This window comes from Dermatophagoides pteronyssinus, unplaced genomic scaffold, assembly GCF_027571235.1.
Source record: "Dermatophagoides pteronyssinus isolate colony J.1.1.1.1 unplaced genomic scaffold, Derpt_VIB-CSIC_2022.12 sq0003, whole genome shotgun sequence".
Classification (NCBI taxonomy): domain Eukaryota; kingdom Metazoa; phylum Arthropoda; class Arachnida; order Sarcoptiformes; family Pyroglyphidae; genus Dermatophagoides; species Dermatophagoides pteronyssinus.
Genome location: NW_027461527.1, coordinates 746,178 through 773,995, shown reverse-complemented (window position 1 = coordinate 773,995; position 27,818 = coordinate 746,178). Strand labels below are relative to the sequence as shown.

At 27.6% G+C, this 27,818-nt stretch overlaps 8 protein-coding genes across 12 annotated transcripts; 6 read left to right on the top strand and 2 right to left on the bottom strand.

Moving 5' to 3' along the window:
• Nucleotides 1–62: 62 nt before the first annotated feature.
• Nucleotides 63–3,227, top strand: LOC113791390 (nose resistant to fluoxetine protein 6-like). The gene is made up of 4 exons (XM_027341159.2): nucleotides 63–1,416; nucleotides 1,488–2,091; nucleotides 2,150–2,346; nucleotides 2,422–3,227. The coding sequence occupies exons 1-4, from the start codon at nucleotides 707–709 to the stop codon at nucleotides 3,161–3,163; spliced, it is 2,253 nt and encodes a 750-aa protein (XP_027196960.2). The 5' UTR covers nucleotides 63–706; the 3' UTR covers nucleotides 3,164–3,227.
• A 170-nt stretch (nucleotides 3,228–3,397) lies between these two features.
• On the top strand, nucleotides 3,398–5,979 carry LOC113791242 (nose resistant to fluoxetine protein 6-like). The gene is made up of 4 exons (XM_027340988.2): nucleotides 3,398–4,148; nucleotides 4,210–4,816; nucleotides 4,873–5,069; nucleotides 5,132–5,979. Exons 1-4 carry the CDS (start codon nucleotides 3,481–3,483, stop codon nucleotides 5,790–5,792), a joined length of 2,133 nt encoding a protein of 710 aa, XP_027196789.2. The 5' UTR covers nucleotides 3,398–3,480; the 3' UTR covers nucleotides 5,793–5,979.
• A 179-nt stretch (nucleotides 5,980–6,158) lies between these two features.
• LOC113791243 (nose resistant to fluoxetine protein 6-like) lies at nucleotides 6,159–8,555 on the top strand. Its single transcript, XM_027340989.2, has 4 exons — nucleotides 6,159–6,874; nucleotides 6,937–7,534; nucleotides 7,600–7,796; nucleotides 7,869–8,555. The coding sequence occupies exons 1-4, from the start codon at nucleotides 6,198–6,200 to the stop codon at nucleotides 8,485–8,487; spliced, it is 2,091 nt and encodes a 696-aa protein (XP_027196790.2). The 5' UTR covers nucleotides 6,159–6,197; the 3' UTR covers nucleotides 8,488–8,555.
• On the bottom strand, nucleotides 8,521–9,959 carry LOC113791273 (uncharacterized). The gene has a single exon (XM_027341029.2). It carries the CDS (start codon nucleotides 9,923–9,925, stop codon nucleotides 8,609–8,611), a length of 1,317 nt encoding a protein of 438 aa, XP_027196830.1. The 5' UTR covers nucleotides 9,926–9,959; the 3' UTR covers nucleotides 8,521–8,608.
• A 2,982-nt stretch (nucleotides 9,960–12,941) lies between these two features.
• LOC113791321 (ABC transporter G family member 20-like) lies at nucleotides 12,942–19,043 on the top strand. 4 transcript variants are annotated; one of them, XM_075825125.1, is made up of 4 exons: nucleotides 12,942–12,958; nucleotides 16,525–16,898; nucleotides 16,982–18,486; nucleotides 18,556–19,043. In XM_075825125.1, exons 2-4 carry the CDS (start codon nucleotides 16,555–16,557, stop codon nucleotides 18,852–18,854), a joined length of 2,148 nt encoding a protein of 715 aa, XP_075681240.1. In that variant the 5' UTR covers nucleotides 12,942–12,958; nucleotides 16,525–16,554; the 3' UTR covers nucleotides 18,855–19,043. The 4 variants fall into 4 exon arrangements, with proteins under 4 accessions (XP_075681240.1, XP_027196885.1, XP_027196886.2 ...); XM_027341084.2 differs by lacking the exon at nucleotides 12,942–12,958 and adding an exon at nucleotides 13,566–14,004; XM_027341085.2 differs by lacking the exon at nucleotides 12,942–12,958 and adding an exon at nucleotides 15,011–15,055.
• A 33-nt stretch (nucleotides 19,044–19,076) lies between these two features.
• FucTA (glycoprotein 3-alpha-L-fucosyltransferase A) lies at nucleotides 19,077–21,312 on the bottom strand. The gene is made up of 3 exons (XM_027341167.2): nucleotides 20,249–21,312; nucleotides 20,025–20,149; nucleotides 19,077–19,948 (listed from the first exon to the last, which is right to left on the bottom strand). The coding sequence occupies exons 1-3, from the start codon at nucleotides 21,110–21,112 to the stop codon at nucleotides 19,369–19,371; spliced, it is 1,569 nt and encodes a 522-aa protein (XP_027196968.2). The 5' UTR covers nucleotides 21,113–21,312; the 3' UTR covers nucleotides 19,077–19,368.
• Nucleotides 21,313–22,222: 910 nt separating this feature from the next.
• LOC113791395 (sodium/potassium-transporting ATPase subunit beta-like) lies at nucleotides 22,223–25,039 on the top strand. 2 transcript variants are annotated; one of them, XM_027341169.2, is made up of 5 exons: nucleotides 22,223–22,401; nucleotides 23,245–23,319; nucleotides 23,399–23,689; nucleotides 23,743–24,133; nucleotides 24,202–25,039. In XM_027341169.2, the coding sequence occupies exons 2-5, from the start codon at nucleotides 23,263–23,265 to the stop codon at nucleotides 24,537–24,539; spliced, it is 1,077 nt and encodes a 358-aa protein (XP_027196970.1). In that variant the 5' UTR covers nucleotides 22,223–22,401; nucleotides 23,245–23,262; the 3' UTR covers nucleotides 24,540–25,039. The 2 variants fall into 2 exon arrangements, with proteins under 2 accessions (XP_027196970.1, XP_027196971.1); XM_027341170.2 differs by lacking the exon at nucleotides 22,223–22,401 and adding an exon at nucleotides 22,768–22,831.
• A 348-nt stretch (nucleotides 25,040–25,387) lies between these two features.
• LOC113791394 (ubiquitin carboxyl-terminal hydrolase 3-like) lies at nucleotides 25,388–27,763 on the top strand. Its single transcript, XM_075825130.1, has 10 exons — nucleotides 25,388–25,629; nucleotides 25,692–25,836; nucleotides 25,896–26,195; nucleotides 26,263–26,337; nucleotides 26,410–26,506; nucleotides 26,580–26,847; nucleotides 26,900–26,971; nucleotides 27,033–27,151; nucleotides 27,212–27,331; nucleotides 27,395–27,763. Exons 1-10 carry the CDS (start codon nucleotides 25,542–25,544, stop codon nucleotides 27,629–27,631), a joined length of 1,521 nt encoding a protein of 506 aa, XP_075681245.1. The 5' UTR covers nucleotides 25,388–25,541; the 3' UTR covers nucleotides 27,632–27,763.
• Nucleotides 27,764–27,818: the final 55 nt, after the last annotated feature.

Below are 27,818 nucleotides of genomic sequence, written 5' to 3'. Positions count from 1 at the left end.
AAAAATAAAACCCCGGAATACATTAAAACAATAAGTAAATATCAAATCAAATCAAACATTTGATTGCATGCAAATGATGTTTGGAATCATCAACACTATATATGACTGCTGATCGTTCTAATATAAATAAAATAGAAAAAAATACAAGTGATCGATGGATTGATTGATCGTTTGGCCATTGGTGGTCGTCATTGTCATTTCTGGCTGTTAACAAAATAAAACATTGACAATCCTCTTCAAACTCTATCCAATTTGAAAAATAAAAACAAATAAAACCAGTGAAAAAAAGAGTCATAGACGATCTCAGAATCCTTTATTTTTCTTTTTCTTTTTTCTTGAATGAAATCAGTACAAAGATTTGATTTCCATGAATTCAAAAACAGCAGCGACAATACACACACACACGTACGTACAAACATTGTTGGCATACATTCAATCAATGATTTGACCATCTTGTAGTGGCTACGATCAACTTGACAAGAGCTAACAAAAGAAAAAAACCGATATCTTCTTGTTTTCTTGGCCATCATATTATATTGTGTCGAAACGTCAACGATCTTTATCCATATCAAAAAGTTTTTCACTTGTTGTTTAGATCAATTTTTTTTGTTTGTTTGTTTGAAAAATTATTAGTGAATCATTTCAACGATAATATATTGATGGTGATTATCATTTGAATTTATTGTTCACTTATTTTCTCTTCAATATGGCACAATTAAATTTTTTGGCCATTTTTATGTTTTTTATTCTAAATTCTTGCCACTATTATTCATGTAATGATGAATATTTATGGCAACCATTATTGAATATTTCTGATAATGTATTTACCAAAGCTATTCTTCCTCATTATATTGATTTTAATCATGATATTATTGATAATCATAATATAAGCCAACAATGTCGTATGGATATTCATCGTTCATTATTAGCATTTAATCAACGTAAAACATGGTCATTTAAATTATTCAATTCATGGGCACGTTCATTACCATCCGGTTTAATGATAGGAACATTTACTGATTATGGTGATTATGATCAATGTTTATCAATTGATCATACAGATATTATATCAAAATATTGTTTTGTTGATTTATCATTACCAATGCCAAATCCAATGCCTGATCATCATAATATTGTTAAAAAATTTCCAGTTATACCGACTACAAATAATACAAATCGTCCAGATTTAGTTTCAAATGGAACAATTTTTTATGATCTTTCCCATTTGTCACCATTATTTTATTATATTTTTATACGTATGGGAATTTGTATACCTTATTCTTGTTCCGATACAGATATTCATCATTTTATTGAAAATAAAGGCATACAAGAAATTGGTCTTACTTTTCATTCATCAACATGTACGATCAAATCGAATGAAAAATGGATACCTAATTTACCTCAAACAGCAGCTTTGTATGTGAATATTACTCATTTTTTACTTCGAATTTATTTAATAAATTTATTTTTATCCCCAAAATATTCAGAATAATCTTGACCATACTGTTTGCCATTACAATATGGGCAGCCATTTATGATCGATTAGTAATGAAGAAAAGTTATTCAATTACTGAAACAATATTACTTTGGTTTTCACCAATTCAAAATGCAGCTAAACTAATTTCAGTGAAAACATCCAAACATGATGATCTAGCCTGTTTACATGGAATTCGATTCTTAACACTTGTATGGATTATTATTGGCCATACGCTTGAATGGAATCCAATGAATTTATTTCGACAATCTTTTTTGATGCAATCACGTTTATCATCGCTTGGACATCAACCATTGTTTAAAGCACATTATTCAGTGGATACATTTTTCTATCTTAGTGGTCTATTAACATCATATGTTACATTTAAATATACACAAAATGATTATAGAAAATTTCGTTACATTCCATATACATTTTTACGTTATCTTCGTCTAACACCGCAATTAATAGCATTTATGTTATTATTAAGTCTTTTACCACCGTTATATGATGGTCCATTATGGTCAACTTATATGAATAATGTTATGGATAAATGTTCGTTAACTTGGTGGCATAATATTCTTTATCTACAGAATGTGATCGATGTTCAAAATATTGTAAGTTAAATTATTACAATTATCAATGAAATTTTTTTGAATAATTTTGTTTAAAAAGTGTGCTCTTCATACATGGTATTTGGCTGCTGATATGCAATTACATTATATGTCAGTCATTTTAATTGGAATGTTATTAAGATATCCAAAACGAGGTATGCTCGTCACTAAATGTCTCATACTAGTCTGTATTTGTATCAGTGGGTTAACAGTTTTCATTCAAAAACATCCACCCGGTGGTATAGTCACAATTAAAAAGTAAGTATTATTGTCTTTTTTCAAATACCTGTTGAATGTATTTATAAAATTTTTCATATTTTTTTTCATGAAAAGTGATTTTCTTGATGAATTTGGTCGGCCAAGTGAATTTCTAAAATTTTTCTATCAACCATGGAATCATGCAAATGTATTTTTTATTGGTTTTATTTTCGGTGCCAAACTACATGAACGTTCAGATTGGAATCGAATGGTATCGATGAAAACAAGTAGCAAATTATTGTGCTGGTTATTAGCATTTTCCGGTTATCTATTCTGCATTTATAGTACAGCACCATGGCTATATGGTCGTCCATATGATCCATTTTGGTCGGCTATTCTTTATCCATTGAATCGTACAATATGGGCATTAGTATTAACATTAATCATATGGCTTTGTATCACTAATAATGGTTTATTTATTGGCAATATTCTTTCATGGAAAGTATTTCGTCCATTATCACGTATGACCTATTCGGTTTATCTAACACATGTTCTTGTATTCTATGTTGCACTTGGATCAAGACGTAATCTTATTGATATGCGTATGACGGCCATATTATCACTGTTAACATCATCAATTGTTATTTCATATTTGTTTGGATTTATTTTTACTGTATTGGTTGAAAGTCCACTCATACATTTTCTTGATTATCTTAAAAATTATTGGCTAATTAATCAGCCATTAAATTCGGAAGAAACAAAAGTCAATAATAATAATGATAATGATGAAACAGATGAAAAAAAATTAAACATACCAGAATACGATGTAAATGAACGACAAATACAACTAATATTGAATTCAGAATCAAAAGTGTGATCACATAAATCAATTAAAATTTGTAATATTTTTAAAAAATTTCTAATAAAATTTTGATCAATGATGTATGTTTGTGTTAAGTGAATTTTTTTCCCCGAAAAAAAATCACTTTGAAATTTGTCTATCAGGAATAAATCAATCACATTCATAGAGAGTAAATTCAAGTTTTTGTTTCCTTTTATTTTTGATCGTTTGATGTTGGAATGAATTTCTTATATCACAAGAAAAACGTCGATTCAAATAAGAACAGAGGAGATTTTACAAAATTTTCATTTATTCACATACAGACTAATGATTTGTATGGTTGTTGTAGAATAATGTCTGGTAAAATTTTATTCGTTTTTCTTGGTTGTTTGTTTTGTTTTGATCTGATTGCAGCTATCGATTATCCATGGCAGCCATTGTTGAAAATATCAAACAATACATTAGCCAAAGCTATTCTGCCACGATATTTGAATCTAAATCTTATCAATGATTATCATCTAAGTAGTAAATGTCGAATGGATATTCATCGAGCGATCAATGCTCTTTATGAGCGAAAAACATGGTCATATAAATTGTTTGATTCCTGGGCTCGTTCCATTCCTTCTGGTATGATGGTCGGTACATTTGCCGATTTAGGTGATTTTGATCAATGTATTTCAATCGATCCCAACCATATCGTATCCAAATATTGTATTATGGATTTGTCAATAGCAATGCCCAAACCAGTACCTTTACATTTAAAAACTCATGTTCAAGTTCTAAATGACAATGAAACTAAATTGAATGGAACAATTTTCAATCATATGGCCGATAAATCATCACTTTTTTATTACGTTCATCTTTGGATGGGAATCTGTTTGCCTGAATCTTGTTCACAAAAAGATATTCAATATTCATTCAATACAACTGGTATCACTCAATATGGTTTTCGATTGCATTCATCATCATGTAATAATGGTGGTAAAAAATGGAAATTAAATATTCTACAAATTATATCGTTGTAAGTATAATAATAATCGATCTGGTTTAATTTTGAATATTGATTTTAAATATCAATACAGAATTGTCTTTGGTTCTTTGCTTAGCATGAATGTAATATCTGCTATCTATGAAAATTTTATACAAAATGAAAATGATTCATCATTGATAAAAACAATAATGAAATGGTTTTCACCAATTCAAAATACTAACAAAATAATCTCAACAAAATCATTGAAACAAGGTGAATTATCTTGTTTACATGGAATTCGTTTCATATCAATGGTATGGATTATTATTGGTCATGTAATGGTTTTGTCACCTCGAAATCTTCATCGTCGTACATTTGAAATACCGTTTAAAATAACTGGATTACAATTTCAACCATTATTAAATGGTTTTTATTCTACTCAAACATTTTTCTATTTAAGTGGTCTATTAACATCTATTGTTACATTTAAACATACAAAAGGAGATTATCGAAAATTTCAATATATTCCATTCATATTAATGCGTTATTTACGTTTAACACCACAATTAATAATGTATATGTTATTGGATAGTTTTACATCTGTATTATCTAATGGTCCATCATGGTCATTATATTCGAAAAGAATTACTTATCAATGTTCAAAAACTTGGTGGTATAATCTATTTTACATTCAAAATTGGTTTAATTTATTTGATATTGTAAGTCAAATTATTTTAAATATTTTAACTTTTTAACATTTGTCACAAAAAAAAAGTGTTCCGGACATACATGGTTTTTGGCTACTGATATGCAATTGCATATAATATCCGGCATATTCATTTTATTATTATTACGAAATTATCGTATCGGTATGATGGCTACTAAATTTTTTATCATTGTATTCATCTTTGTCTCAGCGGCTATAGTTTATATTAAGAAATTTCCACCTGGACTTATGCTTTCCTATTCAGGGTAAGATAAATTTATTCAATCAAATATTTCATTTATTTTTATTTTTCCAATATGGATCACAGTTATTTTGTACTGCCTAACGAAAAAAGTGGTGAATTATTACTTTTTTTCTTAAAACCATGGATTCATATAATCATATTTTTCACTGGTATTATAACGGGTGTTCATCTACCAAAATGGTCACCGAAAACAATTAAAACAAATGTTAAATTTTTCTATTGGTCATTAGTTGTTTTTGGTTATCTATTCTGTATTTATTACACTGCACCTTGGCTAAATGGTCGTTTGCCTATAAATCCATTATTATCAGCTATTTTATTACCATTAAGTCGTATTATATGGGCACTTGTATTGACATTAATCGTATGGCTTTGTGTTACGAATAATGGAATATTTATTGGTCGTTTTCTATCATGGTCATTGTTTCGTCCATTATCACGTATAACATATTCCGTATATTTAACTCATCCAGCAATTTTATTTATTTGTCTACATTCTCGACGTAATCTTATGAGTGATCGTGAAATTGACGATCTATCTTTGATGGTATCAATGATTATATTCTCATACATAGTAGGATTTATTTTTACCATTATATGTGAATGTCCATTTGCAAATATTATTGATTATATCCGGAATCATCGATCTGATATGAAAAATACAAAATTCAACAACAACAAAAGCAAATGTCCTGATGATCAACGTATGGAATCAAAAGTATAGACATTAAAATCAATCAGAATAACAATTAATCCAATAGAATCAAAAATTTAAATCGAACAATATTTTTCTTATTAAAAAATAAATGTCACCAAGAATTAGTTTAACAAAATCAAAATTTTAGTGTGTTAAAATTTTATATCTAAATGTTTATAAACTGCACTCAGAATTATTTGTTTTATCATTAAATAAATCAATCGACAAAAAAAATATCACATTTATAAATTTCCTTTTTTTTCCTTGTTGTTTTGGTGATCATTGATTGAATGTAGATGTCAAATAAATTTCTAAAATGTTGCAAAAAAATCGTACTAGAAAATGTCACTTCAAACGAAAATAGTCTGAGGATTACAACAATTTTCATTTATTCGCATACAGAGTAATGATTTGTATGGTTGTTATAAAACGATGTCTATTGAAATATTATTCTTTTTTCTTGGTAGTTTATTTTGCTTAGATTTTATCGTGGCTATCGATTATCCATGGCAACCATTGTTGAATATATCAAACGATACATTAGCCAAAGCTATTCTACCACGATATTTGAACCTAAATCTTATCCATGATAATCATCTGAGTAATGAATGTCGAATGGATATCTACCGAGCAATCGATGCTCTCTATGAACGAAAAACATGGTCATATAAATTGTTTGATTCTTGGGCTCGTTCAATTCCTTCTGGTATGATGATCGGCACATTCACCGATTTTGGTGATTTTGATCAATGTATGTCGATCGATTCCAGCGATATCGTATCCAAATATTGCATTCTGGATATGTCTATAGCAATGCCCGAACCGGTACCTTTTCCTTTTCATCTAAAAAAACGTTTACCTGTTCTGAAAAATCATTCAAAACTGAACGGAACAATTTTCAATCATTTGGCTGATAAATCATCACTTTTTTATTATATTCATCTTTGGATGGGAATCTGTGTTCCTGAATCTTGTTCACTTAAAGATATTCAATATGCATTCAATACAACTGGTATCAATGAATTTGGTTTTCAATTGAATTCATTGCCATGTAAGATTAATGAGAATGATCGAAATTGGAAACTAAATTTTGTTCAACTCATAGCATTGTAAGTACAGACTATAGATTTAAATTTCGAATATTTATTTCATCAACAACACATTCACTTAGAATTGTCATCGTTATTATGTTGAGCATAAATATAATTTCCATAATCTATGAAAATTTTATCCAAAATGAAAATGATTCAATGTTCAAAACAATAATGAAATGGTTTTCACCAATTAAAAATTCAATCAACTTATCAAAATCTTCAAAACAAAATGAATTATCCTGTATACATGGAATTCGTTTCATATCGATGGTATGGATTGTTACAAGTCATGCAATCAAATGGAATCCATGGAATTTTTTTCGTCAATCATTTGCATTGACTGATGAATATACATCGTTAATATTACAACCAAAATTTAATGGTCATTATTCAACTGAAACTTTTTTCTATATAAGTGGCTTGTTAGCATCATTTTCTACATACAAAAAAACTAAAGGAGATTATAAAAAATTTAATTATATTTCATTCATATTGATGCGTTATCTACGATTAACACCACAAATTATAGTTTATATGCTGTTGATCAGTCTTATACCTTTTCTATCGGATGGTCCAATATTTTCAATACATTCCGAAAGTATTATTAATAAATGTTCAACAACTTGGTGGCATAATCTATTTTACATTCAAAATTTATTAAATCCAAATGAAATAGTAAGTTTTTGTTATAAAATTTTTTTAAAAATAAAATTTATCAACAATTTTCATTATGGAAAAAGTGTGCTCTTCATACCTGGTTTTTAGCTGCCGATATGCAATTACATATAATGTCTGCTTTATTGATACGATTATTATTACGAAATTCACGTAAAGGAATATTTATCATTAATGTTTTCATTATAATTTTCTTTCTAATTTCATCCATTATAATTTACATTCAAAAACTTTCGCCTGGATTCATTCTTCCTATTTTCAAGTAATATTTTGTTTGATAGTTTTCAGTGTTTTATATAATTCAATTGTTCATATGTCTTTTTGAAAAAAACAGTGATTTTATTCATCCTAATTATGAAATGGGTTATTTGACAGTTTTTTTCTTCAAACCTTGGATTCATGTTATTGTATTTTTTATTGGTCTGATTGCTGGTGCTTATCTGCAAAAATGTTCATCACCAATGGTAATGAAAACAAGCAACAAATATCTTTTCTGGTTACTAGTTTTTTTGGGCTATCTATTCTGTATTTTTTATACTATACCTTGGTTTGATGGTCATCTACCTATAAATCCATTATGGTCTGCTATTTTATTTCCATTAAGTCGTATTATATGGGCTATTGTTTTGACATTAATAGTATGGCTTTGTGTTACGAATAATGGAATATTCATTGGTCGTTTTCTATCATGGCCATTATTTCGTCCATTATCACGTTTATCATATTCAGTATATCTAACACATGAATTGGTACTAATGTTTTGTATAAAATCTCGTCGTAATCTTATTAATTATCGTACTAATGCTATCAATATGTTGTTTGCATCAATTATTGTATTTTCATATATGGCTGGTTATATTTTTACCATTATATTTGAATGTCCATCGATTAATTGTCTTAATTATTTGAAATCAAATCGAACAATTCGAACAAACAAAAAATCAACAAAATAAAGCTAAAACTAAACTAAACTAAACAAATTATAATTAAATAAAATAATTATGAACAATTTTTATTAAAATGACTCATTGATGTATTGTGTGTGTGTGAATGAATTATTATTGTTAATTTTTTTCAATCTAATTCAAATTCATGTAAGTATTCATCTAGATAGCTCTCGACAATAAAATCGGGCAATTCTTTATCAATACCATTCATTGAATGTTTAACCATTTTTGTCATCGATTTACTACGATAATTATTATTATTATGATCACGACATTTTCTTTCAAATTCAACTAATTGTCCAAGAAATGAAATATTTGGATTAATACAGGAACGTGCTCGTTTTGCATGTTCAAATGCTTCTTTCATTGACATTCGTTGATAACGTATCAGATATGCTATTACAAATGATGCTGATCGTGATACACCGGCCATACAATGTACAATAGTTGCTTGATTTCGATGATGAATTTGTTCAATTTTATCCGTAACATCATCAAAATAGCGACTAAGATCTTCATCTTTATCATCGGCAACTGGTACACGAAATGATTCACATTCAGTCGGTTGAAATAATGGTAATTCATAGGTAACATTAATAAAACAACGAACTGGATATTTTTGAAACAATTCTAAATGTTCTTTAGTGATACCAAAAGCACCAGTCAATCCTAAATGATCCAATATGATTGACATCTGATTGAATGGTTCAGATAATAGAATACGATATTTTTCCAATGTTCGAGGATTTTTACGTATTTGTTCCTGTTTACTTTGTGTTAAAATTTTTGTCATTGTTTCTCGTACTACTTTTAGACCAAATAATGTATGTTCGGCTTTTTGTGCACGTTCCAAAATGCCCGGTCCAGGATTTAATAAATGTTGTTCATTTTTAGGTAAACGAACTCGTTTTCGATTATTTGTATTACTTGTTGTTTTTGGTTGAAATCCATCCATTTTACGTATTAATTCCATTTTTGAACGGCTTAATTGACAAGCTGTCGATTCTTCACGTTCACAAAGATTAATATTTTGATCACTTGATGGTTTACGTGGTTGTGCTGGTTGTTTACTATTTGATGCTGTTCGTTGTTCTTTATTACGTAACGATGATGAACTAGTTCTATTGGCTAATTTTTCAATCGAACGTAATCGTTTCATTTCTTCCGAATTACTTAGTGGGCAATGTTGTAATACTTTGGTCATTTCTTTCATTGATTCGGTTAATTTGGGTGATTCCGATCGACTATTACTTTTTTTCGTAGGTGCACTTGCTGGTGTTTTCTGTTTAATGTGAAGGTCACTACTTTTGGATGATCGTTTTTTTTCATTTGCATGTAAATTGGAAGATGATTTTGATCGTAATTTTTGATTTTTGATCAACGGTGTTTTTGGTGATGGTTTTGTTCGTGGTCCATCTTTTTTACGTTGGTCTTTTTTGTCCATTTGTCGATATCAAAGATCGTTGTCAATAGGGAACAAATTTTATAAATTATAAAATTTTCACTTTAAATACTCAAAATTTTATAACACACATTTATTAATTGAATTATTAAAAAAATAAAATTAAAAATTTTCTCAAAATTATTCAACACTAGATGGCCATACCTGTTTCAAAAAAAATGTTTCAAAAATTTTTTTGGAAAATTAAAAAAAAAATGATTTACCATAATTACAGAGCTGGATAATCATAATTTCCACTTAAAAAGTAGATAATTTTTCTTTGTTCTGAAACAAATGAAAAAGATTTTCCATATTATCCATCTTTTTTGTTTTGTTTTCCAAATAATTTCCGGAAAGATTTTTTTCTTTTCCAACAAAAAAAAACATCCACGAAAAGAAATTATTTACATTTTTTTTATTAGCCCACAAAGGCCATTTGTTGATAATTATTATTATATGTTGTGTTCCTGGATCATAATCAAGATGATATCAAATGGTATTCTTCCTGATTGTTTTTCTTGCTGGATTTTGATCATTGATAACTTCGACATTAACAAGTTTTTTCTTTTCACAAAACAAAAAATACCTTTTCTTTTTTTCTCTATTGTGGCAAAAAAAATTATTGAAATTTGGTTTCTTATTCCAATCAATTTGGAATCAATTGAATTTCAATGTTTCTTTTGGTATTTGATTAGTATTTTTTTTGTTGGGTAGATGTATTATTGGTTGATGTTTTGTCTTGAAAAAAGGTAAAATTTTTTTACTTCAATTACCATTAACCATAATTATCAATTGTGGTTATTGATCAAAAAATGATAATTATTATTGTGGGGTTAATTAACATAATTATTATCATCATCGTAATTATTATTAACCAGACAAAACAAAAACCAAGAAAATTTTTGAGAAACATCAAATGATTTGTATGAAAACAAATGATTTCCTTTTCTTTGTTCATACATTTTTTTTCAGCCTTAAGGCTTGAATAAAATGCACTAAAATTCATCAAATTCAATCAATCAACCAATCAATCAATCAGTAAATAAAAGGTATTCCTATGGAATATACTTTAAAGAATGTACAATTTAATCAAACTCAAGAGAAACCAAATGAATAATCGAAAAGAAAAGAAAAGAAAATAAAAATGTAAAGAGAAACGACATTGCCACTAGTTCTTCATCTAAGGTAATCATCATTCAACAAAAAAAAAAACTTTCTAAAATACAATATTGTCCCACGCAAACAACAAACTATCACTTTCATGATAAGCATCATTTGTTTTTTGTTTCAAACAAATGAATGAATGAAATGATCCACTAATATTTTTTTAGACCTCGGAAATTTATTTATTTATTTCTCTCTTTCTTTTTTATTTCTCATTCATCTTGTTTTTTACCTCGGTTTTTTTTATCAAGTGAGAAATTTTCAAATATTTTCTTGTTGAGATGTTTGTGTGATTTTCATCATCTTCTTTTGTTCTTCTTTTGGTTGGATCACAATATTTTGTTGTTGTTGCTGTTGTTATTAGTTGAAGATGCTTTTTTATTTATTTCTCGACAAACTCGTTAAATTGATGATTGTCACGGTCAATGATTATTATCTCTATTGTAATAAATAATAAATAATCGATGGAACAAACTTTACTTTATCGATGATCAATATCAAATACATGAATGAATGATTTAAAGAATGAAGAATATGTTCAACAAGTGTGACCAAAACAAAACAAAACGAAAAAAGTAATTGTGGATGAATGCAAAGTGTTTATCATTATCATCCTCGAATGTTCATCATTTACAGCACCCATTGATTTTCATTTTGTTCTCACACACTCAAACCCATTGTTTTCATCGTTTTTTTTTTCATCAAGAATTTCAATTTTTTTAATTGAATTAAAAAATTTTTTTCAATTCTTTTCCAAAATTTAATTTGATTTTAAATATCTCTCCATCTGTTTTTCTCACTCACTCACTCATTCACCACCTCGATCAATGTGTTCAATGTCAACGAAATGATATTTCCGTTTTTGTATATTTGTCATTTTCAACACTTCAATTGAAAACTAATAATAATTTCATCAAAATCATCATTTTAAAAACAAATTTGTAATTGAAATTAATCAAAGAAGCGAAAATAACCTTTTCAAACGAGAAATTCTCAAATTTTCAACCCTTGTTGTTCAAATGTTTGATTCTGAAATTCATTTTTTCTGTTCATTTGATAAACAAGAGAAGAAAAAAATTTGAAATTCAGCTTTGCTAAAAATAAATTCAATTCACAACGTTTTTGAAACTTGTAACTAATCAACAATTCAACAAGACTTGACAATGATGGTCAGCTTGTTTACCCCAAAAAAATACAAAAAACAAATCCTAATTAAAATCCAAAAAATTTCTTCATTAATAATCATCATTTTCATTATATCGATCCATTCATTCATCAATCATCCGGTGTTGTTTTTTTGCAGTGATTTTCATATTTTTTTTGTACATTTTTTGTTTATGCAATAACATTTCATTTGTTTTTTATTGCTCACATTGATTTCAATTGATAATCATTATTCAAAAAAAAAAAGAAAAAGTTCAATCAGATTTTGTTTTATTTACATATTTCATTTGTTTGTTTGTTAATAATGATGATGATGAAATGAAATGAATAATACGCCAATCCTTTACCATAATGAAAAGAAAAACAGTATTTTTTTCTTCTGCTTGTTAAAACAAATGGATTCGTTATTTGAATGAGAAAATTCTTTGATTTTTTTATTATTATTATTTAAATAAATGAAATATTGTCGTCATCATCATTGATATTGTTTGCATTTGTTGGTTGTTTGATAAAGTTATGTACCCATAACTTTACAAACCAGCGCGAATATAAATATCTCAAATAGCACATCAAACACATTATGATTCATATTGAAACAACAACAACAACAAAATTTTGATCAAAAATTTCAAATCCATAATCATCGTTATTACTCAAAGGTACTGTTGTTTTTGGTTTTTTTCCGAAGGAACATCATCCAAAAATTAAGTAGGTATTTAAAATATTTTTAAGAAACTTGTTTACTTATTTATTTATTTTCAAAAAAGAATACCTGTTTTATTTATTTGTTTGTTTATCTTTATTTTTTGTTCAAAATGTAATTATTATGAAATTTATATCCGAACAACAAAAACGAAAACAAAACAAAATCTAAATAAATAAAAATCATTAATTACAACCCTACCTTTGAGAGAGAAAGTGAGAGAGAGAGAGAGGGAGAGTGATTTATTTCTTTTCTTTTTTGGACGACGATGATAATTTTCAAGGTTTCGGACTTGTAGCAACCAGATAGACGCATCAATGAAAAATAAAAACAAGCTAAAAATAACTTGTTTTTTTTAATATGAATCGATCGAATTTCTTTTTAACATAAATTCTTTACAGAAAATTATTATCATCATCATCATTCATCTCAATCATTACCAGTGATGATGTTGATGTGAAAAAAACTGTTCAAATATTTTTTTTCAGTAACACATTCAAGTTTTGACTTTAATCAAGATTTGTTCGTAAATTTTCCATACAAAAAATATTCTTGACATTGACCATGATAATGGATTTATGTGATTGATTGAAACTCAAAATTTGAAATTGAAAGAAAAGAAAATATCATTTTCATCATTATTTAATTGATTATTTTGCGAATATTTCAATTTTTTTTAACTTGTTACTTTTTTTTTCTTCTATTATCGTGATCTTCGATAATATCTTCATGAGTTTTTTGTTGTTTTTGAAATTCCAACCAAATTTGATTGATTTTTTGTTTTCGATTGACATACCTCATCATCATCATCATCATATACAAACAAACAATCATTTCAATCTTGAAAAAAAAGTACAAAATTCTCAATAATTCAATCAATCAAATGATTTATCTAAGTGATAATGGCTGAATAGTTACGTTATTTTTTAAAAAAAGAAATCAGTCAAAAAAAAAAATTTGTTTTTCCAGAAAAATTTCCATCATTTTTATGTTTGAGTGTGTTTTCCATTTTGAATCAGTTTTTTCTTTCGTTTTTTCACCAGGATTTATTGTAAGTTGTTGCTTTTTTTCCTGTAAATTCCTTCTGAAACATTGTTTTATTGAAAGAGAAATACCAATCAATTTGTTCAACCATTATCCCCCCATCCAAAAAATACATTTCATTCATTCAATTGAATTTTTTTTTCCAACACTTATTCGATGGCCATCATTGATGATAATTATTGTAAAGAATGAATGATTGCAATGTTTAAACAATTGACAATTTTTTTTTTGGCAAGAGAAAGGAAAAAAAATCATTGAATGGTGGTCACCCACTCAAGAGTCTTTTTTTAATGGCCATTTTTTTGCAGGTTGTCAATAATCTTCAAGGAATAGACAACAGCAAAAAAAAAATGATAATCAGAAAAAAATGTTCATAAAGAAATTATCAGAAACTTATTGTTGATTTCTCTTTTGTTAGTACTTTCAAATCATAATTATATAATGTATTGAATGTTTAGATCAGGTATAGACAAAAGATTAAAACAATGAAAATTTTCATAGCCAAGATCATAAAATTATTATTCATCTTTTGAATTTGTTTAGGTTCAAAATCATTAGTTATCAATATTTGATTACAAAAAAAAAATGATGATAACTTTTATGGCGACAAATGTCATAAATAGCATATCATCATCACCAAAATCAATAAAGAAAAATTGAAAAATTTTTATTATCGATTCATCCGGTTATTGTATTCACCATCATCAGGCACGTGTGTGTTTCATGTGATGAATATTATTTGTTTGCGAAACAAAACATTTTTTTCTTTTGTTTTTCAAAATTAATAATTTTTCTTTTTTTATTGTCAAATTCGTTTTTGGCTTTGCAATTTTCAATGATTTTTTTTCACAGGAAAAACTTTTTTAACCCTCTAATCGTCGTCATCATTTGTTAACCAAGTGCTTACAAAAAAGCAAAATATTTCCGGTTTTATCATATCGTCATCATGATCTGATCGTCGAACTGATGATTTTCCTGTCTTTCCTGTTTTTTCTTTCAAAACCCTTCATATTTATGACGTTTTGTAAATGTTGATGATGATTAATATTGAAAAAAAGGTATCTCAATATTTTTAATCGAAACCTTCATATGTTTTTTTTTGGTGTCGATAACCTTCGACGAAAATTTCAATTTCATTTCGAAATCAAATTAATATTTGATCAAAACAAAAAAATGAATTTTGATTTATCGACAATTTCCTCTTTCTGATTGATTGAAATCAATGATATGTTTTTGTTTTAGATTTTAGTGAAAACATATCCTGCTGTCCAAAATTGATTCCCATTTTTTTTCTAAATCCTGAGAATATCTGGATTATAAATAAACTACTTTGTCTTTTTTTTTCTCTCCTCGTTTTAATTATAATTTCATTTTTTTTCCACAATTCTTCCAAGCATATATCTTTCATTCCTGTCATTCCGGCTGTTTTATTAATAATTTTTCATTTTTTTCAAAAACAAAAACAAAACAAAAAAAATGAAAAATTATCATTATTGATTGGTAAGATTGCAAGATTGCAATATAAAATCTCTCTTTCTCTTAATTTTTAATAAATACTTTGATGGCGATGCTTATCCAAAACCTTGGATGAATATCATCAACATTAACAACAACAACAACAACAACAACATTATTGTCTTTGAATATTTTCATATGTATGATGTCTTACTTCATTCACTTTGTTGGATTGAATTTCTTTCTCAATATGAATGAATGAATGAATGAATAAAACTACCGCACACACACACAAGATAATATTCAAAGACAAATTCATGGTTCCAGGCTATTAGAAAATATTTCTATCTCTTAATCATTATCATTGTCGTTTGTTTGTTTGCTTATTTGTTGGTTGGTTGTTGTTGTCATCTTGAACTTGAAATTTAATTAATTAATAATCAATTTTTCCTATGAAAAGATATAAATATAGTAATTAGAATTTAAATAAATGAAGCAATTCTTTTCATTTTTGTTGCTGTTGTTGTTGTTGGTATTTACAATGAAACAATCTTGTGACCCCTTTATTTTCCTGTTTGATTTTATTATTTTTTTTGTGCAATAATCCGACAACAACAACAACAGCAACATAAAGATATTCTTATGTTGTCTTGATGATTAATCACATTATCAAAAATTTTTTCATTTTTCATTCAAATTGAATATACAAGGCTGATCGATTTTTTTTTGCTCGTTTGCTACCTGTTTCTACCCTTACCTGTATTATTCGTTTACATTGAAAAAAAATAATGTTTTCGTTTTCAATATCATCTTCAGGTTTTATTTCTGTTTTTCTTTTCGTTTCATTGATCAATTCTTTTAGTGAATATATCAGCAATGTCATTACAATGATTGATATTTCAAATTTTTGTTTTCATTTGATTTTTTTAAATCAATGTTGTTATCACTGTTTCTTGATTTGAATTTGTTTTCACATCAAATTGACCATTGATTATTCTTTGTATTTTATCATGTGATTTTCTATTGTTATTTTTCAATTAAATTTATTTTTGTTTTGTGTTTTCAACGATAGGATTCGAAAGAAAAATTGATAAAATTCATCATGGATAAACGTGACATTGCTATTGAAGTTAAAAATGTATCATTTAAATATCATAAATCAAATGTATTACAAGATATTCATATGACCGTACCAAAACGTTGTATATATGCATTGTTAGGACCAAGTGGATCAGGTAAAACAACATTATTACGTTTAATGTTAGGTCGTGTAAAATTAAATCATGGTACAATTGAAATATTTGGTCATAATAAACCTGGCCATTATAATCGTGTTATTGGTTATATGCCACAAAGCCAAGCATTATCACCCGAATTAACTATTCGTGAAACATTTGATTATTTTGCTAGCCTTTATCAGCTTAGTGAAACAAAATATCTTGAAGTGTAAGTATTGTTTTTTTTTGTTTTTCTCCTAAAATTTCATCATTTTTCTTATTTTTGAATTGTTTTTTTTTCGTATTAAATAGACGGGATAATTTGAAAAAAATTTTCTGCCTTCCTGAAGATGAACAAGTTGTTTCAACATTATCCGGTGGTCAACAAAAAGCCTTATCATTGGCACTTGTTTTTCTTCATTCACCAAAATTAGTATTTCTTGATGAACCAACTGTTGGTACTGATCCAGTATTGGGTAATCAAATTTGGACATTTCTTCGTAAAAATGCTGATAATGGTTTAACTGTAATTATTGTAACACATTATATACAAGAAGCATCGCTTGCTGATCGTATTGGTATGATGCGTGGTGGCCGAATGATTGAAGAAGGAATGCCAAAATCATTGTATAGTAAATATAATGAAACTAATCTGGAAACAATATTCATACATATTTGTACACAAAAACCAACCGAAAATGAGATACAAAATGAAGTGGAAAATACACAACGAAAATTATCAATATTTTTACCATATAAACGTAATAGTATTGCTAATGCTATTAATAATCATCTTCTAGTCGTACCGAATTCATATATGCGTCGTAAATCATCGACAATCGATGAAAATCAATTGAATGTTAAATTGAATACCAAATCATTATTATGGTTATTGTTTATTCTTATACGGCGTAATATTTATCAATTTTTTCAATCCAAATTTATTAGCGTTATGGTATTTTCACCAACATTCTGTACATTATTGATGTGTATCATATTCAAAGTGGATATGATTCGTTTAAATACGGCCGTTTTTAATGAAGATGTTACTCGTCAATATAGCCAAGAATTTCAGAATCGTGTAAAAAATTTTAGCCTTTATCATGTTAATTATATTCAATTTGATTCACTTGATGAGGCTGTTGATCAAGTACGGAATGGTCATGCAACGGCTGCCATATGGTTTCATTCAAATTTTTCATCAGCTTTGATAAAACGTGCGCTGGCCGCAGTTAATGCTGATTCAAATAGCCATGATGATTCCGTTGATGATAGTGTTGAAGATTATGTTGAAGATAATGAAGCAGATCCAATGACAATCAGTAATCGAACATTGGATGCTAGTACGATTAAATTGTTTGCTGATAATGCAAATGCAATTATTGCACAACCATTATTGGATCTATTTAAATTCGGAACATGGGAATTATATAATCAGGTATTTCGTGATGAAGGTCAAATAGCAATGGCATCACCAGTGGTTGTTAAAGAAGTTGTTTATGCTGATAATATTATACATGCTGATTTCTTATTACCCGGTTATATAATTGGTTTTCTTTATTTGGCATTAGTTACAATTACATCACAATTATTAATTATGGAACGTAATGATGGATTTTTTGATCGTGCTATTGTTGCCGGTGCTAAACATTCATTAATGTTTTTTTCACATTTTATTGCCAATCTATTATTTGCTTTCTTTCAAATTGTTTTAATGTTTTTGATTGGTTTTGCATGGTATCGAATGAATAATTTTGGTTCATATTCATTAATGTTTTTTCTTGTATTAATGCAATCAGCAAGTGCCATTATGACAGGTATGTTTTTTGTTATTTCAATTCAAAATTAGTTGATGATAATTGAAAATTATTCTTCTCTTTTTACAGGATTACTTATTTCTGCAACATGTGAAGTAAATTTTTCGGCATTTTTTATCGCATTATCGGTTACATTAAGTCAATTATTTACCAGTGGTGCATTTTTTCCGATCGTATCATTTGATCCATTAATTAAATTTTTTCTTAGTATAACACCAATTGCTATGCCTGTTGAATCATTACGTAATGTAATGTTACGTGGTTGGAATTTAAATCATTTTCATGTTGTACATGGATTATTGGCAAATATTGGTACAACAATTGTTTTTGGTTTAATAGCATTATATTTTTTCAAACGTAAATCATAAATCATAAATATTTCAACAAACAACAACATCAACAACGAAAAAAAACACCCACAAACATTTTTCTTTTTTGATTCAATGTTAATCAATTTTCAAATAAACATAATCATCATCATTTATATTCCTCTATATATCTTAATTATTTTGTATTTTTTTTCTCTCGTTAATTGAATAAATATTTTTTTCAGCAAATTTTCCGCAAAAATTTTACTTACTTCTAGTTTTACAGTAATAAGCTCCGACAATGATACAGAATTTAAGAAAGTGAACAAAAATTTATTTTTGAATAAAAATCACAGCCATTTTTTTTATTTTTTCTCTCTATTACAAATATCTTTGTTTGATCTGTAATTAATTAACAAAAAAAATCAACACTAATTGGACAATTTGATTTATAGTTTTTTTGTGTGTTTGGGGTGTATTTTTCAGGGAGAAGGTGGTGTTTTTAAATAAATATGTAACAACAATATGTGATTGCACTTTAAATAAGACCAATGAAAAACGAAAGGGGCAAATATTATTTTTGCTGTGCTAATGATGATGATGATTTGCTATTAAGGAATGGCCAATGTTGAATTGTATTTTTCATACAAATAGGCTGTTTATTATTATTATAATCATTATCATGTATATTAAATGTTGATATTGATGTCCACCAATGATGAATATTTTCATAACTATTTGTTGGTTTACCATTATCATTATCATTAGCATGTAATAATGCACATAAACGACACCAAAAATATGTATTAATAAATAAACCTTGTTGTTTCCATTCAAAATAATGATTATATTCATCATCATTTTGATCTAATTGATTTAAATATTTTGCTAATTGTTTTGGTGATTCAAAATCATCAACATGAATATATGAATTTGGTGGTGATGATCGACGATAATCATCTGGATGTGCACCCATTACAATCGGTATTATATTTAAATCTGGTCGATTTTCACCCAAACCATTTAAATAAAATTTTTCAGTTATATAATCACGACAATTTGAATTTTCGAATGCAAGATAGAATTTATAATCATTATTTAACATATCTAAACATTCATTTGCTTTTGAACGTGGACATTTATGTTCACCACAGCTAAATTTGGGTTTGAAATAGAATTTTTGTTATTATAGTTTTTTTTCATCATAATCTCAACAATTACTAATCATACCTGCCATAAATATCAACATCGATATGACGTGATAATTCACGTGCATATTCAAGACGTTTATTTTTTGCACCACAATTCGATACAAACCAGGCAACTTTTTTTGTTTTACCTTTGGCATAGTTTTTCTATATTCGATTGATCAATCGATCAATCAAAATGACAATGAGAAAATGAATAATTAATTAATTTCAATCATCAATCAATCAATCAATTTGATGTATTACCGTTGTTTGATGTTTTGAATTATTAAAGGTAAAAAATTTTGCATAAGGTGCAACAATATCCGAATCATGACGATATGTAGCTGTCCAATTAATCACATTTGATGGAAGACTAGAAAATACTTGTGTATGTAATGGTGATTCAAGTAGAAAAAGTATCCATATCTGTTTGATTGATGGCCGTCCTTTTGATGGCCAAATAAAACGATCTTTAAATATAACAGCATCAGCTTTATCAATCAATGCTTTATTACTCATTATAAAACAAGCATTAACTGGACATTTATCTTCAATAAATATTTGTCTACCCATTGGTAAACCTGGCCAACTTTGTTTACCAAATGCAAGCAGAATTTTTTTCAATGACCGATGACCTTTTGGATAGAATTGTTGTTCATCATAATTATTTGGTATATACATTAATTGATTAATAATACGATCATTCATTGATTTATCATCATTTACAGTCATTTCTTCTGGCCATAATATTAAATCATTATTATTATTGTTTGATGGTCTTAATGTACCATTTGGCATAAACCAAGGTAATTGATTAAAATTTTCATTCAATATTAATGAATAATGACGAAGTAATTGATTTTTTCTTTTTTTCTTTCCTGATGATTGATTAGTTATATTTATCATTGTTGTTGTTGTTGTTTGTTCAGTCATTTGATTGATTAGAAATCGATCATAATCAGGATCATTTTTAATCACTAATTTTTGATTATATTCATTCATTTTCATTTTATTTGTTGTTGTTGTTGTCAAAGGAATTTGATACCAACGAAATGATGTATTAATTGTAACAATAAATATGATTGACAGAATGATACAAAGAAAAAATAGACAACGATAACGTGACATGATTGATTCTTTGATTCTTTTTGTTTCAAATCAATCATTTCTGTAATTATCACAGATATTTTAATTGATAAATGTTGAAATAAAAAACAACAAGATTTTGTTTTTTTTTCTCAAATCATAAATTCATTGTAATTTTCGTCAATTTAATTTATTGTTTTTTTCCATTTGATAATATGAATATGATGACTCGAATTCTGAAAAACTCTGAGAAGAAAAAAATTCTTATTATTTACCGTATCGTATATCTAGCAGTCTATATACTTTTTTGTTGTTTTTCAACAACAAATTCGCATTCTGGAAATATAGACAAAAATCATGGTAAAGAATTTCGATTCTATATACTTAAAATCGATAATATCTATGCGCGAATTTAGCCAGAATTTTTTTTTGTTTTGTTTGTTTTTCTCGAAAAACAAACATCCAATGGACAGACAATATTTTCCATACAGACACATGTGTTTCAATTGAAATGGTAAATATTTTTTGAAATAAAAACCTATAGATATTTTCAACAAATAAAACAATCTCCTTATATAAAAATAGAAATTTTTTTTTGAAGATTTTTGGATAGGTGAAAAAAACCGTTAAGATTTATAATGATCTGACAGATGTGTGCGGTTTATATTGATGGCGATAGATCCGCATCCTTTTTCTCAATCATTTTTTACATCATCTTGTATTGTCATTTTCTCCCTTCATATACGATTAAGTTGATAACATCAATTGATGATGATGAATGTGAAAAGAAAAATAGAAAGGTTTCAACAATTGCTTTGACAATTGTTGTGGATTATATTCACTTGATGAGATCTTTTTTTTTCGAATCGAAGTTTCAAAAAAAAGATACATTAATACCGCGCATATAAAAAAAATTCGAAATTGTGTGTTCGTGTGTGTGTGACTCATCAGAAGTGGACAGCCTCCCCCTTTTTTCACATCAATTTATTCAGTGCATACACTATGCAGGGTTGTGGTCATTATATAACAAACAAACAAAAAAAAGAAGGAGTGGTATATAATGACTATCCATTATCATTATTGCTACTACTATTTCAAACTATTCCTCCCTTTTTTTTCCCAAAGTTTTTATCGAATATTTTTTTTCGTTTTTCTTTTTTTTCTGTCGTTAAAATCTTGAATTTCGGTCAGAGTTCAATTGAGATCATCCGAAAATAATAATAATAATAATAATAACCGTTGTTGGATAATCATTCATTCTTTTTTTTTACGAGTTTTTATTTGTTTCTCCACTAAATAGCTAAAATTAATACTTTCTTCATATAGTAAAGGTAATATTTGTGGTTTTTATCTTCATTTGTGTTTCTTTTTTTTGTTTTGTTTATTACCCGTATTGGATCGATCCACGAAAAATTTCGTCATTACGATTGTCATTATTTGTATGTTTATGTTTATGTGTGTATGCGTGTTTAGAATTGAAAACAATAATTGTGACCTTGTTCCGATTCTGGTGATGATTATTATCATTATTTTTATTATTAAAATTTCAAGATAATTTCTTGAAATGAATGAATGAAGATAATTTCTCTTGTTTGAATAAATTTCTGTTCAAGTTCTATATAATATCTAAATTTGTACATACAAGTGATACTTTTTATTATTATTTTAATTTCATTTTTGTTTGGCTTCTTCATCTATAATTCTTTTTTTTTCTCGTATTTACAAACTTGAAAACAGTTTACAATAATAGATTGATTGGTGGTAGGCATTTTTTTTTATTTTTGTTCTTAAATTTAACAAAATTTGACCTGAAAGCAAATTATATCCCGAGGAGAAGTGTGAGCATCTTATACAACATCATCTTATTATTATTTTTTTTTGTTGCCCATTTTGTTATTAACTAAGTTTATCATCATAGCTCATGGCCGATATATATAGATCGGATATGATTTTCATTTAAACAAAAAGTTCTTTCATATATTTAGAGTCGTGGCGCGGAAATTGATCTTAATGATATACCAATTTTGTTAACTATGTGATGAATGTGTATTTTTTTGCATTTGTCTGAATATGAACAAATAGATTTGATTGATTTCGACATTGAATGATTTTTGTTTGTTTGTTTATTTGTGAAAATATTAAAATTTTGTTCATTTTTTACCAACATTTAATAGAAGTAGAAATAAATAAAGATGGCATCATCACAAACAGAAAATGGCAAGAAAAATGAATCATATCCGCTCAAAGATGTAAGTGTTTCTTTTTTTTCTCCTCACTCTTTTTGATTTCTACAAAAAAAAAAATAATAATCAAATTAATTTTCAAAAGATGAATTCATCAACAAAAACGGATGAAACAACACCATTAACGAAACATAGTGATGAAGGTGGTGAAAATAATGTTACAAAAGAATCGACAGGTCTGGAAGAAAAATTATCTACATTGGATAAAGATACCGAAGCATCCAATCAGAATACGAAACGAACAGTTATAAATCTTGAAACTGTTGAAGAAATGTTACGAGATCAAAAAATTCGTGCCATTATCGGTGTTGTTGGTTGTGTTCTATTATTGTTGGCCATTGCGGTCATCATAACATTATTGATTCTTAATGCTGATGTAAGTTTATTTATTTTTTCTTTCAAATTTTAAATTTCTCTTTTGGTTAATAGAATGATGATAAAACTCATCGTTTTTTGCGAATTGTTCCACGACCTCGTGGTCCTACGAATCTTATCTATTATCGTCATGGCGATCTGAAAAAAGAATCAGGTATCCGATCATGGAAGGAAATGGTTAAAGAGATTGATGAATTTCTTGCACCATATCGACGACCAATCAATGCATCGCTTTGTGCTGTCAACGATCGATCATCGATACCCGATGATACTGTTTGTTTATTCGATTTGAATACCATTGCCAGTGAATGTTTGAAACCTGATTATGGCTACATGTCGGGTAGTCCATGTATATTTATCGTATTCAATAATATCACCGATTGGATACCAAATTTTGGCTCAAATGACACTGACACTACGGGCATTGTCGATTTGGAATGTACTAGTAAGTCATATTTTCATTTAATTTGTAAATTTTAACTAAATAAATTCATCTTTTTTTATCACATCCAGCCAATACACAGTTTGATGCCGAAAATATCGGACCAATGGAATTCACTCCATATCAGGGATTTTCATCCATATTTTTTCCGTACAAGAAACAAATCAATTATATGGCACCATTTGTAGCCTTACGGCTGCCTTCACCCACACAAAACGTTGGAATCGGTCTTACTTGTCGACTATTGGCATCAAATCTTCAACCACCAACATCAGAACCATCAATACCCACATCACTATTGAATCAAACAAAATCAACGGTTACTAATATGATTACAACGGCTGTGGATTATGATTACTATACTCAGGAACCAGTACCTTATATACCATTCAACATTTATATTGAATAGATCAATCAATTGATCTGAATCCGATCCGCTTCTTTATGCATTCCTTATCACATCATGCTGTGTATACATTTACTCACTTTCATTTTCTCAATCTTTTTTTTTTTTGATATAACATATTCTATCTAATATACTCAAACTTTCATCATCATATATCAACTCAGTCAACTAGTCTTTAGACATCACAATCGAATCATGGTTTAAAGTTCACTTCTGTTCAGCTTTTGCTCGTGTTTAAATGGCAACGAAAATTTGTTTGCATTTCATCCATCCATTACCTAATCACCAGAATTGAATATTTTCACTTTGTGAATACACTCAATCATTTCATTTTGATCCAGATAACGAATTTTCTAACTTTGATTTTTTTTTTCTTTCACTGTTTATTCCTTTTTGACCCATCATTGATTTTGTTTTAGACTTTTATTTTTCTAAATTTTTCCCCTGAAATATCAACAAAATATAAAATATAAATAAAAATATTTCTTTTTGAAAATAACAAATCTATATTGAAAGTTATTTTAAATCTCATCAGATGGCATTGAACATGAAGAATACACAAAAAAAAATAAACAGACGACAGCATTACGAATGACAGAGAAATCCTGATTGGTTGGTGGTAGTGGTTTGGATTTTCTACACACACAATGCCAATCAAATTCGTCATCAAATCGTTTATAATTTAGCATTGTCTGTGCCTTGAATGATATCGATAATATTCTCTTCAATCCAAATCGCATACATTTATACAACACTGCTGCAGTATACAGAATTTTTGTTCTTTTTCGTTTTGGAAAAATCCATTGTGCGTGTCTATTATTATTATTATTTTTTTCAATATTATTAAAGCGAATTGACGAAAGTCATTCGCAATTTGTTTTGTATATAATAGATAAGACAAAAATTGAACAACGACAACGACGAAAATTGACTAAATTTAGAAATTAAATTTTTCTGAAGAAAAAGAAAATATTGATTTTGATATTTGATAATAATCGATAACAAATGGAATGTCCACATCTAAAACAGATAACCAAAATTAATAATCCATTTATTAAAGAGGGACTTATTTTGACAAATTTTGAATGTTCAGGTAAGATTTTATTTTTACTTAAAATTATCTGTCAAAATCTTCTTTTTTTTCACAATGAATAGTTTGTCGATCAAAACGTAACACTTGGATGTGTATCCATTGTGGCATATTGAACTGTGACCGTTATGCTAATGATCATGCTAATTGCCATTTTAAACATAAAAATCATATTATATTCATTGATTGTCATAGTTTGTCCATCTATTGGTAATTTTTTATAATTTTTTTTAAATAAAGATTTATATTTTTGTTTTGTTTTCAATTAGCTACGCATGTGATGATTTTGTAATCAATGAAAATTGTTATAAACATTTTCGAAAACTTCGACATATACTTCATCGAGAAAATAGTCAATTAATTCGACATATTCATAACAAAGTTATTGATGATGATGATGTTGATGATAATGATAAAAAATCGACTATTAATCACGTGAATCGTCATCAGAATCAAATACAGAAACATAAAAATAAACGTAAGAATAGTCAAAAATGTCAATTTAAAGCATCAGGCCTTCGAAATTTAGGCAACACTTGTTTCATGAATGCCGTCCTACAATCATTATGGTATGGTTTTATTAGAATGTTATTATCATCATTTTCTCAAATTAATCGATAAATTTTCACATTATAGTAACATTCAATTATTTAGCTATTATTTCAAAGAATTGCCAAATTCTGTTTGTCAATCGATCGAAAATCAAGATACGTAAGTTATTTCCCATATAATTAGTAATTTATAGATCGAATAATATTTTTTTTATTATTTGAAAAATTCTAGCCTGGTGACAAAAGAATTACGTAAGACCATTCTGTTACTATGGGAAGGTGGTAAATCTGTGATCTCTCCAGAATCATTGTTCACTGTGATATGGAAAGTATGTTTTTTTTGTATGAAATATTTTTCTTATTCAAAACAAATTTAATGATATTTATCTAATTTGTTTAAAGATTGTTCCACGATTTCGTGGCTATCAACCGCAAGATGCTCATGAATTTCTACGTTATATGCTCGATCGTTTACATACAGAATTGTCCAGTTTCAATCATAATCAATATCAACAACAGCATAAAATCTATTCTCCTAATCATAATATAAGCATATTGAGTACTAATAATAAATCAACAATGGTAACATCTATTTTCGGTGGCATTTTACAGAATGAAGTTAGATGTTTGATATGTGGAAATGAATCACGAAAACATGATCCATTTTTTGGTAAGTTTTTATCTGTCTGTAGTATTTTCCTAATAATCATTTGACATTCTAGATCTATCATTGGACATACCACAACCAAGTACACAAGATTCGAATGGCTCTAATTCGAACTATCTTCTAACTGGTAATAAATTTTATTAATAAAATTATTCAAAAAAATTTGATCATTCTAATTTTCCGTTTAGATTGTTTATCTAAATTTACCGAACTAGAAGAATTAGGTGAAACCGAGCTATATAATTGTCCTACATGTAAGAAAAAACAACGATCAAGTAAAAAATTCTGGATAAGACGATTACCGAATGTATGTTTATTTTTTACTTTTCATCGACAAAAAAAAATCAATCCTTTTTTTACACACTAGGTTCTATGTTTGCATTTAAAAAGATTCAAATGGAGTGATTGTTTTCGCAGTAAATTGGACGTTCATATCCGATTTCCTATCAAAGATCTCGATATGAGTCCATTTATTCTTTCAAATATTGTAAGTATTGTATTTTTGTCCATATTGGTCATTTAATGATGAACAAAAAAATTCAACTTATAGCACGGTACACGAAATAGTTGTGGATCTTCACTATACGATTTGGCAGCAATTATCGTTCATCATGGTAATGGTGTTGGTTCAGGTCATTATACATCATATGCAACACATCATGATTGTTGGCATCATTTTAATGATTCATCCGTCACTATATGTAATGAGGATACCGTGATGAAAAGCAAAGCATATATTCTTTTCTACATTCGACGACAATTCGTTTCCATTAATGGATCGACATAATGGCTCAAAGTGATGATCTTTTTTTCCTTAGGTTTTTTTTGTTTCTCTATTATCTTGCTTTTTTTCGAAATAACTCATTTCATTCAAAAATGTTTGGTATATGGATCAATTATATTTTTTTAAAAAGTTGTATATCATAGAAAAAAAAAAATTTATACCTCCTTCTCATTATCAACGATTGAATGAT

Excerpts from the sequence above, each read along its gene's own strand:
- LOC113791273 (XM_027341029.2), bottom strand. The coding sequence starts at position 9,925 with ATGGACAAAAAAGACCAACGTAAAAAAGATGGACCACGAACAAAACCA.
- LOC113791394 (XM_075825130.1), top strand. The coding sequence starts at position 25,542 with ATGGAATGTCCACATCTAAAACAGATAACCAAAATTAATAATCCATTT. Across the intron at positions 26,507-26,579 it reads TGTTCACTGTGATATGGAAA|ATTGTTCCACGATTTCGTGG; the intron begins GTATGTTTTTTT and ends ATTTGTTTAAAG. Across the intron at positions 26,848-26,899 it reads AAAACATGATCCATTTTTTG|ATCTATCATTGGACATACCA; the intron begins GTAAGTTTTTAT and ends TTGACATTCTAG.
- LOC113791321 (XM_027341084.2), top strand. The coding sequence starts at position 13,942 with ATGTTTGAGTGTGTTTTCCATTTTGAATCAGTTTTTTCTTTCGTTTTT. Across the intron at positions 16,899-16,981 it reads GAAACAAAATATCTTGAAGT|ACGGGATAATTTGAAAAAAA; the intron begins GTAAGTATTGTT and ends CGTATTAAATAG. Across the intron at positions 18,487-18,555 it reads AGCAAGTGCCATTATGACAG|GATTACTTATTTCTGCAACA; the intron begins GTATGTTTTTTG and ends CTCTTTTTACAG.
- LOC113791243 (XM_027340989.2), top strand. The coding sequence starts at position 6,198 with ATGTCTATTGAAATATTATTCTTTTTTCTTGGTAGTTTATTTTGCTTA. Across the intron at positions 7,535-7,599 it reads TATTAAATCCAAATGAAATA|TGTGCTCTTCATACCTGGTT; the intron begins GTAAGTTTTTGT and ends TTATGGAAAAAG. Across the intron at positions 7,797-7,868 it reads TTCATTCTTCCTATTTTCAA|TGATTTTATTCATCCTAATT; the intron begins GTAATATTTTGT and ends TGAAAAAAACAG.
- LOC113791242 (XM_027340988.2), top strand. The coding sequence starts at position 3,481 with ATGTCTGGTAAAATTTTATTCGTTTTTCTTGGTTGTTTGTTTTGTTTT. Across the intron at positions 4,149-4,209 it reads ATTCTACAAATTATATCGTT|AATTGTCTTTGGTTCTTTGC; the intron begins GTAAGTATAATA and ends ATATCAATACAG. Across the intron at positions 5,070-5,131 it reads CTTATGCTTTCCTATTCAGG|TTATTTTGTACTGCCTAACG; the intron begins GTAAGATAAATT and ends TATGGATCACAG.
- LOC113791395 (XM_027341169.2), top strand. The coding sequence starts at position 23,263 with ATGGCATCATCACAAACAGAAAATGGCAAGAAAAATGAATCATATCCG. Across the intron at positions 23,690-23,742 it reads TATTGATTCTTAATGCTGAT|AATGATGATAAAACTCATCG; the intron begins GTAAGTTTATTT and ends TTTGGTTAATAG. Across the intron at positions 24,134-24,201 it reads TGTCGATTTGGAATGTACTA|CCAATACACAGTTTGATGCC; the intron begins GTAAGTCATATT and ends TATCACATCCAG.
- LOC113791390 (XM_027341159.2), top strand. The coding sequence starts at position 707 with ATGGCACAATTAAATTTTTTGGCCATTTTTATGTTTTTTATTCTAAAT. Across the intron at positions 2,092-2,149 it reads TGATCGATGTTCAAAATATT|TGTGCTCTTCATACATGGTA; the intron begins GTAAGTTAAATT and ends TTGTTTAAAAAG. Across the intron at positions 2,347-2,421 it reads GGTATAGTCACAATTAAAAA|TGATTTTCTTGATGAATTTG; the intron begins GTAAGTATTATT and ends TTTCATGAAAAG.
- FucTA (XM_027341167.2), bottom strand. The coding sequence starts at position 21,112 with ATGTCACGTTATCGTTGTCTATTTTTTCTTTGTATCATTCTGTCAATC. Across the intron at positions 20,150-20,248 it reads ATTCAAAACATCAAACAACG|AAAAACTATGCCAAAGGTAA; the intron begins GTAATACATCAA and ends AATCGAATATAG. Across the intron at positions 19,949-20,024 it reads GATGTTGATATTTATGGCAG|CTGTGGTGAACATAAATGTC; the intron begins GTATGATTAGTA and ends ACCCAAATTTAG.